Here is a 12,430-nt window from a genome sequence, read left to right as displayed (position 1 = left end):
GATGAAGGGATGGGATCTGAAAGGGGAGAAGGAAGACATGATAGTCTTAGTACCCAGGCTGCTTTTCCAGCAAGACTGCCTGGCTTTCCAGTTAAAAAAGGGTCTGGAAGCTAAACTTAAAGCTACTATGCTAATTCTTCCCTGCTGACTTCCTGCATGGACTTAAAATTTGCCTAGGTGGAACAGTTACTACTGCAGTAACATCAATAATGCTATTCTATGAAATGTCCCTTTATCCAAACATAGAGAACTGCTTTAGTGTATGCTACATGGCCATTTGTAGGAAACCAATAACAACAAAAGAATGTTTGTCATAAGACAGCGTGGAGCACAGAACACTGTTTTTCCTTTCAGGTCATTCTCTCTCTGGAACATGGGCTGTGGGCTCCAAATCTTCATTTCAGTACCCCAAATCCAGATATTCCTGCCTTACAAGATGGCACTTTGGAGGTGGTTTGTAAACCAACACCAGTGAAAGGTGGCCTTGTCAGTATCAACTCCTTTGGCTTTGGAGGTGCTAATGCTCATGTCATTCTGAGGCCAAATAAGAACAAACACCAGCCTCTGGAGAGTTGTAACATGCCAAGACTGGTTCAAATTTCTGGCAGAACCCAGGAAGCTGTGGAAATACTAATTCAAGAGAGCAGAAAACATGGAGGATGCAGCCCATTTGTAAGCCTGCTCAGTGATATCTCTGCAGTTCCTGTGTCCTCCATGCCCTACAGGGGCTACACGCTGGTTGGCACTGAGAGCGACATCAAAGAGGTTCAGCAAGTTCAAGCATCTGGTAGACCACTCTGGTACATCTGCTCAGGTAGGTGTGCAGTACTGGGTCAAGGCTTCTCCATTCCACTGTAGATCTGGGGCTTGAGCAGTTGTATTCTGTGCTCTAATGTTGTTTTCCACTATAGCACGAGGAGATATTTTACAACTCTGCGATGTGTCTAGGAGACTTGTGTTTCCTGTATTTTATGAAAACTTTCCAACTTAACTATCTTCTGATGATAGCAAAGTCTAGAAAAAATAATAAGCAGTGCCTAATTTGGAGGATATTAGAAAGCTGCAATGTTTTGCTCTTAGAGTTCTTTAACTGCCAGAGCAAGTGTGTGATGTCTGATCCTATTATGGGGTGTTACTAACTCTCACTTTCTCCATGCCCCTCCTACAGGCATGGGAACACAGTGGAAAGGCATGGGCCTCAGCCTTATGAAGCTGGATTTGTTCCGCCAGTCTATATCGCGTTCAGATGAGGCTTTGAAGAACACAGGCCTGAAGGTCTCAGACCTGCTTCTGCAAGCGGATGAGAACACTTTTGATGACACTGTCCATGCATTTGTTGGACTAGCTGCTATTCAGGCAAGACTCAAATGGCTAGTGGAAGGGGGTCATGGACTCAATCCACATAAGCATGTTCTGCTAATGTGTCTTTCTGGCTGGTAACACATTATACCAGTTAATGGAAGCTTGTTTTGTGTAATCAGCAAATGGCAGCTGTTAGAAATATCTCTGGCAGTTTCAGGCTCTGCCATTTGCAAGATGCTTGGGCTAATATAGATCTGAACTGATTTGCATGTGTATCTGTGTATATGTAGTGCAGTTTCTTCTTTTAAGAGACTAAGGAATGTCTTTAATTTTTATGTAAATGTTTGTGCCAAGGAACAGCGTTCCATTAAGTGTCTTCTAAATTTTGTTCTGCAAATTAACTAAGTGATGCTAAATCAAGTCTCTTTTTAATTCTGAGTGTCAAGATGGGATTCATGGTTTCTTTACAAACTAGAGGACAAGCTTTTAAAATTATGTGGAAAGCTGGTCTTGCCTTTTACTTTGTACAGACCTGGATAACCTGAATAACTTTGTACAGACCTGAGTAACGTTCTTGGCAACCTCGTGTTGTTGGAAATATTTTCCAGTGTAGTGGAAAGCTACATTGTGGAGGGGTCCAAACAATAGTGGAGCAGCATAATAATTCTTGAGATTGCTTTGAAAGTAGGATGGAGCTACAGCTGGGGGGGAGGGGGCGATGGGAGAGAAGGCAGTGAGGCCAAGAATGTACCAAAAAGCCATTTTGTTATGTACTTGCTGGTGCTGTGTGCCTTTGAGGCCTGACACCTGCTCACTAGGGCATGGAATCAGTAATTGTACTCTTCCTTGCAGATTGCTCAGATTGATATGCTGAAAGCTGCAGGTTTGCAACCTGATGGGATTTTGGGCCACTCAGTGGGAGAACTAGCTTGTGGCTATGCAGACAATTCCCTAAGTCATGAAGAAGCCATCCTCGCCGCTTACTGGCGGGGACGATGCGTCAAAGAGGCCAAATTGCCCCCAGGAGGAATGGCTGCTGTTGGTAGGTATCCCCTTACCACAAGAGCGATGCAGGAAAGTGCATCTGATTTCTGTATGGCATTGGGATAAAATTGGTCTCTCAAAAGTGTTGATGGAAACTATAATTTCTGTAAAATTTTGGTCACTGTTGCCTCTTCTTTGTTTTCTTCTGATGTAGAACAGGTTATTAAATATTTAAGTTGATAAAATGGTAGTGATCTGTGTCCTGCAATACATCAGAATTTTGGTAATCCATCCAAAATTTAAGTGGAAATGGAGGGATTGGTTGTTGGGTGACCAATGACAGGCCTGATAAATAGTCACCTTTAAAAGGTGAAAATCTAAAGCACTGGGGTTTTTGGCTCTTGGTAGATATATATCATGCACACACAGATGTGTATGTGTGTGTATATATATATATATATATTCTTTTGTATTAAAAAAAAAAAATTCTGATTGTCTGCAAGAGTAATGAGAGGTGAAGCTAGTAAGCCACTGTTATGTAGTGGGCAACTGGCTAGTGGAACTTACTAATAGCACTTTAGGCCTAATAAAACTTAGGCATAAGCTTTCTCCTGAATAAGCTTTCCCTAGTATTTTTGTAAGTCATATAGCTTTGCCCACTGTTGGGTGAAATTTTGACGCAGTAGTTTTTCTTTGTGTTGTGGCTTCATAGTGACTTACATGTTTAAAAGTAAAATTATTATTGGTAGCACTGTTGTTCTTCTCTTTCTTATTGAACATAGTTGTCAATTAAAAACTGAAACACTTAGGAGAAAAGCTGTTGCCGGTATGATGCAGTATGTTGGACTAGATCACTTGTTACAATCCTAGATTTCTTAATTTAAGTAAAATTACAAAGGACTAAGTAAATTACAGTCTTACCAAAGAACTTACCTTGGAGTCCTGCATATAATATGTTTTTCATAATCTCATGTTGAGTTCAAGTTCTTCCTGTGACTCGTATCCATGTAATGTATGACCAGATGCTGCATGTGTTAAGCTAGCATGCCACTAGAGTTCTTGATTTCTAGAGATACTTTGTGGCTCTCAGCAATGCAAGCTAGAACAGGGGAGAGAACACGTGAGCTTGACTCCTAGAAACTAAGAGCAACATGAGACAAAACAACCAATTCTGTAGCTTTGAAAGTGTGGCTGTTACCTCCATCCCATTCATTAATGGGATGGTACAAAGATTTGGCCTTCTGTCCATCTGTTCAACATCACTGTGATAAATGTCATGTTAAAGTTCTAGGATAAATATTCTTGGCTTTTGCAGAATTGCTTTTAAGGGAGGAGAGGATGTCTTTCCTTCCATTTTACAAAGTGCTGAATTGACCACAGTGACTGTGGAGTTTAAGGTTGCCTCCCCTCATGAAGCGCAGAGCTAGAAACACTTCTGTTGTCCTGTGGTCTTCCTTCTGCAGGTCTGACATGGGAGGAATGTAAACAGCGCTGTCCTCCAAATGTGGTACCAGCCTGTCACAACTCTGAAGACACTGTCACTGTTTCAGGGCCTCTGGTGAGCATGGAACTGATACAGTGTGTACTGGGATTGTAATTGGGATCTGTGAAGTTTGGGTTTGAAGAAAGCATGAAACTCAGTTAGAGCTCAGCTGCTGGTAAAGGGGAACTGGATTGAAGTGGTGGAGGGGACATGGTGCTTTGTGTAAACTTACACATTCAAATACTCTGAGAGGAAGTGATGTTAGTGCCTCAGTAAGCTAGTAATAAAATATCTCTTATAGCCATGGGTGTAGTGGGTGATAAATGATAAGACTGAGAAGGGCAATAACCTCATCCCAGCTATGGTTCCTCCTTAAGTGGCAAGTGATGAAGGGTGTGGAGTTCAGGGACTCATACAGATCCCAACATTGTGTGCTTTTCTCTTAGTTCACTTATATTCCTCTTCTTAGGCTGCTGTGAGTGAGTTTGTAGCCAGACTGAAGCAGGATGGTGTGTTTGCAAAGGAGGTTCGCAGTGCTGGCGTCGCATTCCACTCCTATTACATGGCCTCCATTGCCCCTGTGCTGCTCCGTGCCCTGAGAAAGGTAACGCTGCCAAACTGGGGCTCACGGGGCTTGTGCTCGGGCACCTGGGCTGAGTGTAGGCGATGCTGAGCTTAAGGGACTTCTTTCTTCGGGAGGAAGAGGAAATCTCTTGAAGAGCATGTAGACCTCTATGAGACCTAATGTTTGGAATCCTTTGGCCCCAAGCAGAAGGATGTTCTAAGCCATCAAGCTGGGAAAAATGACCTGCAAAAAGGAGGAGCTGCTTGCTTTTGCTTTTCATATTGTTCTCTATCCTGTTCCCCTTCTTTGTCTGTGTGTAGGTCATTCCACACCCTAAACCTCGCTCAGCACGATGGATCAGTACATCTATCCCTGAATCTCAGTGGCAGAGTGATCTGGCCAGGAATTCTTCTGCAGAATACCATGTGAACAACCTAGTGAATCCAGTGCTATTCCATGAAGGTTTGAAGCATGTTCCAGAGAACGCCGTTGTAGTAGAGATTGCTCCACATGCTCTTTTACAGGTATTGTATTTGATTGTTTCAGTACAATACTATATTGATATGCTGCTGCAAGAAGGAGATTGGGGGTCTGAGGACTAGGGAATACTGCTGCTTTTCTCTTTCTCCCCCCCCCAACATTCTGAGAATGCTTTCTTCCTTCAGCAGTACTTTTGAGCCTTTCCTGGTTTTAAAATGTATTTTTTTGTTTGTTTCTTTGTGGTTTTTTAGGAGGCAGTATATGTTAATATTTAAAAAAAAAAATTAAAAAATCCCTAACACACTACACTTCGTCATCTAGATATTCACGTTACTGCTTTATTCATTGCTATGCATTTCAGATAGCTGACAGTCAGCTTTCTAAACTGCACAAAGAGTAAGAAAAGCATTTCATCGTTTGGATCTAATGGAGAGTTGTATGTGAAAATTGGGGTAGAGCGAGACATTCAAGACTTAACGGGCCTTCTCTATGACAAAATCTGTTACCATCTGTAAACTGAATTTGGTTTGACGTTTCTGTCTTACAGGGTGGTGGCTGGTTAGTGGTGTTTTCCCCTCTTCTCCTAGACCAAGTAGTCTGAGACTACAGCAGCTTGCTTTCTTCTAAACTCCTTTCTCTAATGAGATCTGATCATTACTCCTTTCTCCCTAACAAATAAGAATTGATCCTTGTGGAATTATCTCCATAGCAGAGAATGCAGAACACGAGGTGCATTAGGATGTACTTGTTCCACAGGATCAGTGGTGTGGTCTTATGCCTGTCCCTTAAGTCTTAAGGACTGGTCTTTTTTATTTGGTCTGTGACATGCAAGAGGAGAAAAGTCTTAAGGAGAATAATAGTTACTTGCGAATCAATATTAATAGTTATACAATGCTTTTGAGTTTCAATCCAGTGTATATTTACTATGTCATGTTATTTATGCTTTGAAAGTGACTTGAAGCAAGACTTGGAGCAGACTTTTTAAATTGGGTAGATATTTTTCTCTATAAAGAGACTATTTACTTCATGTTAAAATCATTGAACAATTTTGGACTCTAATGCAAGTGACTAAGATTTCGTCAGCTGGGTTTGAAAGTGTTCCGGTTTTCTCTTCCCTCCCTTTTGTTTCTCATGTAAAAATCATGGGATCCAATTGAAGAGAAGATAGAAATTGGGTCAGGTGTTCAAGGCTGCATTTTCTGGTCTAATGGCTTTTGCTTGGAAGATGCTTCAGACTAGAAAGTGCTGCTCCTGGGAAAGGAGCGTGTGCGACTGGGAGACATGAGAAGGTGGCTTTGCAGTTCTTTAAATGCAGCTTTTGATTTCACTTGACAATCTGCTTGGGAAAGGGATATTTGTGTTTCAGCAGAATTACATTAATGTTACATAGGTTCTGCTTTACCAGATGTGCAGCAGCTTGGGTTGCTGGAAGGGTACTCTTCCCTGTGGCAGTGGTGTGTGTTCTAGCAGCTAGCACAGAACTCTTGGCACAGAAACATAAATGGTTTGAGATCTGTAGAGGAAAATTCAGAGACAATAAGTAATACCTTCCACTGGTGATTTATGGACTCTACTTGACCAGGCTATCTTGAGGAGAACTTTGAAACCAACTTGCACCATTCTACCTTTGATGAAGAAAGAGCACAAAAATAATTTGGAGTTCTTCCTAACACAGATTGGAAAGATTCATTTAACTGGGTAAGGAGACTAAGGGAGGAGGGTGAGTGGGATAATGGAAGGCAATTCAGGTCTCTTCTCTAGCATGCATGTCTTCACAAGGATTGAAATACTCCTTCAAGAAACCTGGGGAAAAAATGGGGTGTACATTTGTGCTTTACATGTTCACTTATGAAGTGTTCCTTTGGGTTAGAGACTGCTTGGGCTGGGAAGGTGCCTTTTAAAGATAAGGTCCATTTAAAGGCCTAGGAAGTCTGGAACTAGCTCTTGGAAATAAACTTCGTATCTTGTAGACTATTAAAATTACAAATTTGGCTGCAGTAAGTGTTCATGGTACTCTTGGAGACATCTCAGACATGGAGTCCAAGACCAATTACTGCCTGACCTCTAAGTATTATGATCAATTTTTTTTCCCCCTTCTCCCTGCCCTCCCTTCCCACATTATCTTGATTCTTTTTGTCTTCCTAGGATAAACGTTTTTGGAAATAACTTGTTCCCATCTGTGGAATACCCTGTCCCTGTGGGAACACCCCTCATTTCTCCATACATCAAATGGGACCATAGCCAGGACTGGGATGTTCCAAAAGCTGAAGACTTTCCAGCAGGTTCCAAAGGCTCTGCATCTGCTTCAGTCTACAATATCGGTGTGTTTGTCTTTTTGGGGTGTTTCTTTTGTTTGTTGTTTTGTTTTTTCTTTTTTTTGTAAAACTAAGAAAAGGATACTCAAAGCAGCATCCTTGAAGCCATTGTCTGAAGCTTAGTGTTTGGTTTGGATTGAAAAAAAACCAGATCTATTTCTGAAATGGAATGAAAGAACATGAACAGAGCAGACTCTGAATCAGACTAAGAGCAGTTTTGAGGGCTGCATTTGTCAGACAGGATAGTTGGGGAAACACCTAGAACCTGTTGTAGACACCGAGGGGACAAGATGTTTTTATTATTTTTATTCTGCTCTTTACTCTTTGGCAGATGTGAGTCCTGACTCTCCTGACCACTACTTGGTTGGTCACTGCATTGATGGCAGAGTTCTGTACCCAGCAACTGGGTACCTGGTGCTGGCTTGGCGAACACTGGCACGATCTCTTGGCATGGTCATGGAGCAAATGGCTGTGATGTTTGAAGATGTCACAATTCATCAGGCTACTATCCTTCCCAAAAAGGGTGAGTGAGGAGTGCTGGCACAACTGTGCCAAAACTGTGTAATGAAGGTGAAGGGAGTGGGAGGAAAGGAATGCATGGGAAAAGTGAGGAGGAATGCAGGAAAGAGACTATAAAGAAGAGGGCAGCATGACTGAACAAAGAAGCGAATTTCTACAGTCAAGTAGTACACGTTATAGTCACCTTTTATTACATGTTGTGAGCTGTGAGTCTGGAGATAGTGAAAGAGAGTTCTGCTTGAAGATGTGATGACCTCACAGTCCTGTCTTCAATGTTTCTTGCAGGATCAGTACAGCTGGAAGTAAGACTCATGCCTGCATCCCGCTGTTTTGAGGTGTCAGGAAATGGGAATCTGGCTGTGAGTGGTAAGTGAAGGAAGTGTAAGTGTATATACTGTCTTAGTAAAATCCATGATTTATGAACAAGGATAATGATTGTTATTCTTGTTACTGTGCCCATCAGGGAAGATTTCCCTCCTAGAAAACACTGCTCTGAAGGACTTCCATAACCAGCCAGATGACTTTCGGACTCAAGTAGACATGAGCTCAAAGTTGGGGCTCCTGAAAGAAGATGTTTATCAAGAGCTGCATCTGCGTGGATATAACTATGGACCAACTTTCCAGGGTGTTCTAGAATGCAACAGTGAAGGTGAATTTTACTTTCAAAAGAAACATGATGAGCATAGATATTGTAATGATGACTATTTGATCTCTTAATTCCATTTGTGCTAACAGTTCACCCAACTGTGCTTTGTGTGGTAATTACACTTTTGTGATAATGGAGAACAACCAGGAATTCTGATAATAGTTTTTCCAGTGCTCTATTTCCAATGTAGAACTGACTGTTGGAGTTTACAGGGGAAGCTGGGTACATACACCAGACTTGGCATGTAATAAGCAGTGACATTCTGGCATCTGTTGAATGACCAGATAGTGAGGCTTTCTATTCCTCTTCTGCAGCAAGCGCAGGGAAGGTTCTGTGGAATGGGAACTGGGTGACCTTCCTCGACACTCTGCTACATGTGCTGATCTTAGCTGAGCCTGGCCGCAGTCTGCGCTTACCCACCAGGATTCGTTCAGTCTGCATTGACCCAGTGCTGCATCAAGAGCAGGTGTGCCAATACCAGGACAATATAGAAGGTAACATCTCATGCTTGAGTTTTGCTGGTTGTTTTGACTGCCATGTGGGTGAATGGATGAATTCCTAGGTAGTAGGATGGACTTAAGGGGGCCCTCTTGGTCTCCAAGCTATTCTGCAGCTCTATAAGCATGTAACAGCCTGACACTGTTCATCAGATCACCTGGAACAAAATACTTATGCTTTCAAACTTATATTTCTTTCCTGACTTTCAGCTTTTGAAGTTGTTGTGGACCGCTGTCTCGACAGCCTTAAGGCAGGAGGTGTTCAGATCAACGGCCTTCATGCTTCTGTGGCACCACGCCGACAACAGGAACGGACCCCTCCCACCCTGGAAAGATTCTGCTTTGTGCCCTACACCGAGAGTAACTGTTTGTCTTCCAGTGCCCATCTTAATGCCTATCTGGAGCATTGCAAAGGTAGAGTGGGATTGGTTTCTTGTCACACTAGGGAAATCCTCCAGCCTGACAGAAGTGGCTATTCATACTACTTGGGAACATGCAAGAAATGAGTGTTGGTCTCTGTAGAAGACTTCAGCAGGAGTCTTGTTTCTGTACGTGTGCTAGAAGCTAGAAACTAGTTCTGCCTGAGATATCTAGGATGTAGATAGGAGTAAAAAGCCATGAGGAGAGACATCTTACCTTCTGTAACAGTCATGGTGTCAGATGGCACAACCCCCTCTGCAAGTAGAGAGGCACATCCTACCTAGGAGAAATCCAACCTAGTTGCTTCAAACACTGACAGGAGAGCTTACTTCCTCAAGTCTTTAACCTTGTTTTGGTTTTCCCTGTGAACTGCCAAGATAGGTAAGGTGACATGTTTGTTCCCCTTTGATTGTGGGCACAAGAGCATATCCAAAAAGAGAAAGTGATTTAGTGAAGCATGCCAAAAAAAAATTGTTTGCTACAACAGTAGAATAGGAGCAGTTCAGTCTGTTGTGAAACTGGTAACTAAATACAGTGCTCTTGGATGGGGAGACACCCACTCAGCTCATCACTTTAAATGCCTTTTCATCAAAGGGAAAAAAACCCCACTTTTTAAAAAGTTTTTATTTTAGCGATGAATTTTGCTTTATCTTGAGACAGTAATTTCATCATTCAATATTGGTAAAGTGTCTTCATGCTTATTCTTAAATTTGGCAATAGATTTCAAAGATTTTCCCTTTCTTTTTTTCCTTAGTTTCCCCTGCAGTGTCCAAATACTGTTCTCAAAAGTTTTTTTACATATGCTGTGGTAAAAATATTTTATATTTTGTAATCCTGTTCCTGATATTAGTCAGGATGAGCTATTTTCCTATTGATTTATAAAACAAAAAAGCATTTTAGTATTTTTATATCTGCAGAAACTTAAAGTTTCCCTCCACAGGATCCCTAAGTCAATCAGAAGTTTTCTGTGAGTTGCCCTCTTACCCCAGGTAACTTTAGTGGCTTAGTTTGTCTTACCACAAAGCCTACTTGTTTGGGGCCTGCCACTACTGCACAATACATAATCTTGTGAATGTCCAGAGGATACACTGTACCTGTGTGACTGGGCTGATGATAGAGAATGCTGTAATTTGTGGTGCTGATCAGCTGGTGTAGCAAATGGAAGCAAAGAGGAAAAGAAAATTTTTTTTAAAATCTGACTCTTCCTTTCATTTTCCCTTCTATTCCATAGGTCTGATCCAGAACTTACAGTCTAAGGTGGCAGTGCATGGGGTCAAACTAGTCATTCCTGGACTAGACACTGCAGTGGCTGCTACAGGGTCCTCACCCAAACAGAAGGGCCTTCAGCATATCCTTGCTGCAATCTGCCGTCTGGAACTGAATGGGAACCTCCATTCTGAGCTGGAACAGGTTGTGACTCGAGAGAAAATGCACTTCCAGGATGACCCTCTTCTCAGTGGATTGCTAGATTCTGTGGAGTTGAAGACTTGCCTGGATGTGGCAGTGGAGAACATGATCAGTCATAGGATAAAGATAGTAGAGGTTAGTTGGAGGCCTGGGATAGGACAGTAGCTAGTGTTTCTAGGCCTTCCTAGAAGGCATGCTGATTGCATGCTTCTGTTGTTCTGGATATCATTCAGATAACATTCATGTTTCAACTTGGTTTCTCCTTTTCCTTCCTCTTTTTCTCTCAGGCTATTGCAGGAAGTGGCCAGCTGTTCTCTCGTGTCAAAAGTATTCTGAATACTCAGCCCCTGTTGCAGGTGGACTACATTGCCACTGACCGCGTCCTGGAAAACCTTTCAGCTTATGAAAAAGAGCTGCAAGATGCTGGTGTTCTCTCTAGCCAGTGGGATCCATCTAGCCTTCCTTCTGGAAATCTGACCAACGCTGACTTGGTGGTGTACAACTGTTCAACAAGTGTTCTAGGGAACACCACTGAAATCGTCTCTAATTTGGCAGCTGCAGTGAAAGAAGGAGGGTTTGTTTTGCTACACACCCTTCTTAAAGGAGAAACTCTTGGGGAAGTTGTGGGTTTCCTTACAAGCCCAGATCTGCAGCAGAAACACAGCTTCCTGAGTGAGGTAAGCCTCCTGGAAGGGCAAACACTTCCTTGGTGGGTAGCCTGGAGTCCCCTGCCTTCAGAAGCTCTGATGGTGAATGTTGAGTAGGTGTCACTTCCATACCTTTCCATTGAGGCCTTCTGCAGAAATATCTAATAAGCACTTCTTCAGAAGAGAGGACTTGTGAATTACTACATATTAGGTTGAGAGAGTAAACTGTTGCTTCAGTCAGGAAAGCCTTTCTTAATGCATTGAACATTATTCGTTGTCAGTGTTTATCTGTCTAATCTGTGTGAAAACAGTGGCCAGGACAATTCCTTTTTAGTTAAAATACTGTGCTGCATTGTTGGGTGGGGTACAGCTTTATCACTGTAGGATCCTAAAATGCTTCAGTATCAGAATATCCCTCTTCCTTTTGATATCACTGCTAGGAGTGAGACTTTACAGACTAGTTAAGTTCTTCTAAAATTAAAGTGCTCCAGGAAGGAAGACTTTTCTCTTGTACTCTTCTTTCGTCTTTTCTTCCCTTCCTCCTTCCCACTTTATCTGATTCCATAATGAGATACAGTAAAATAAGCCCAGAGAAGTTGGGGGAGGGGGAGCAGGGTATCTGTATTATATCTTCAGACCAGTATGTTATGCAGATTAACTAGTGCCAAAGCTAGCACAAGAGGAGGAGAGTGAATGGCAAGAGTAAGGGTGGGAAGTGGGACATCACCTTCTCTTGGCAGCTGTTAGACTAAGCAGTAATGGGAAATTGTGCCTCTACTGAACTTTCCTATTCTTCCTGATTTGAGGGAATGTAGCCTCTCAGTTCTCTTCCTTTAGAATAAGAAGAGAGTAGCACTTCTAATAGTTTAAGTTTTTTGTTTATAATTCTGGAGTGGGGTAGTTGGATTTTGAATTTTTCAATTATATGGATTCTAGCCCTTTACTTTTTGCAAAGATTTTTTGAGGAGATTTGAGAAGAAAGGGTGATCTTTTGCTTTGCAACTTTCCCAGTAAAGAAGGGGATAAAAAGACACTGAGATGCTACTGAAGATGATAACATAAAACACAGATCTGTCATAAATGTCAGTAGCCTGGTGTTAGCAAATCCTTCGGATAAGATATGTGAGTCGAATGCACCTTCTCTAAAGAAAATGATACAAGGCAG

At 42.1% G+C, this 12,430-nt stretch overlaps 1 protein-coding gene across 1 annotated transcript in view; it reads left to right on the top strand.

Annotated features, from left to right (window-relative positions):
• Window positions 1-12,430, top strand: part of FASN (fatty acid synthase) — a 43,515-nt gene that overhangs the window by 13,819 nt on the left and 17,266 nt on the right. The window contains exons 9-23 of the mRNA XM_064676337.1: window positions 355-814; window positions 1,169-1,356; window positions 2,155-2,344; window positions 3,750-3,844; window positions 4,239-4,373; window positions 4,655-4,858; window positions 6,397-6,512; window positions 6,960-7,135; window positions 7,461-7,652; window positions 7,934-8,014; window positions 8,112-8,297; window positions 8,609-8,788; window positions 9,002-9,205; window positions 10,443-10,753; window positions 10,906-11,295. Of these exons, the coding sequence (XP_064532407.1) occupies window positions 355-814; window positions 1,169-1,356; window positions 2,155-2,344; window positions 3,750-3,844; window positions 4,239-4,373; window positions 4,655-4,858; window positions 6,397-6,512; window positions 6,960-7,135; window positions 7,461-7,652; window positions 7,934-8,014; window positions 8,112-8,297; window positions 8,609-8,788; window positions 9,002-9,205; window positions 10,443-10,753; window positions 10,906-11,295 (3,108 nt within the window). The remainder of the gene's footprint in view (window positions 1-354; window positions 815-1,168; window positions 1,357-2,154; window positions 2,345-3,749; window positions 3,845-4,238; window positions 4,374-4,654; window positions 4,859-6,396; window positions 6,513-6,959; window positions 7,136-7,460; window positions 7,653-7,933; window positions 8,015-8,111; window positions 8,298-8,608; window positions 8,789-9,001; window positions 9,206-10,442; window positions 10,754-10,905; window positions 11,296-12,430) is intronic.

Source organism: Pseudopipra pipra, chromosome 19 (genome assembly GCF_036250125.1).
Source record: "Pseudopipra pipra isolate bDixPip1 chromosome 19, bDixPip1.hap1, whole genome shotgun sequence".
Classification (NCBI taxonomy): Eukaryota; Metazoa; Chordata; class Aves; order Passeriformes; family Pipridae; genus Pseudopipra; species Pseudopipra pipra.
Note: the sequence above shows the minus strand (reverse complement) of the source record. Positions and strands in the feature narration are given on the sequence as shown.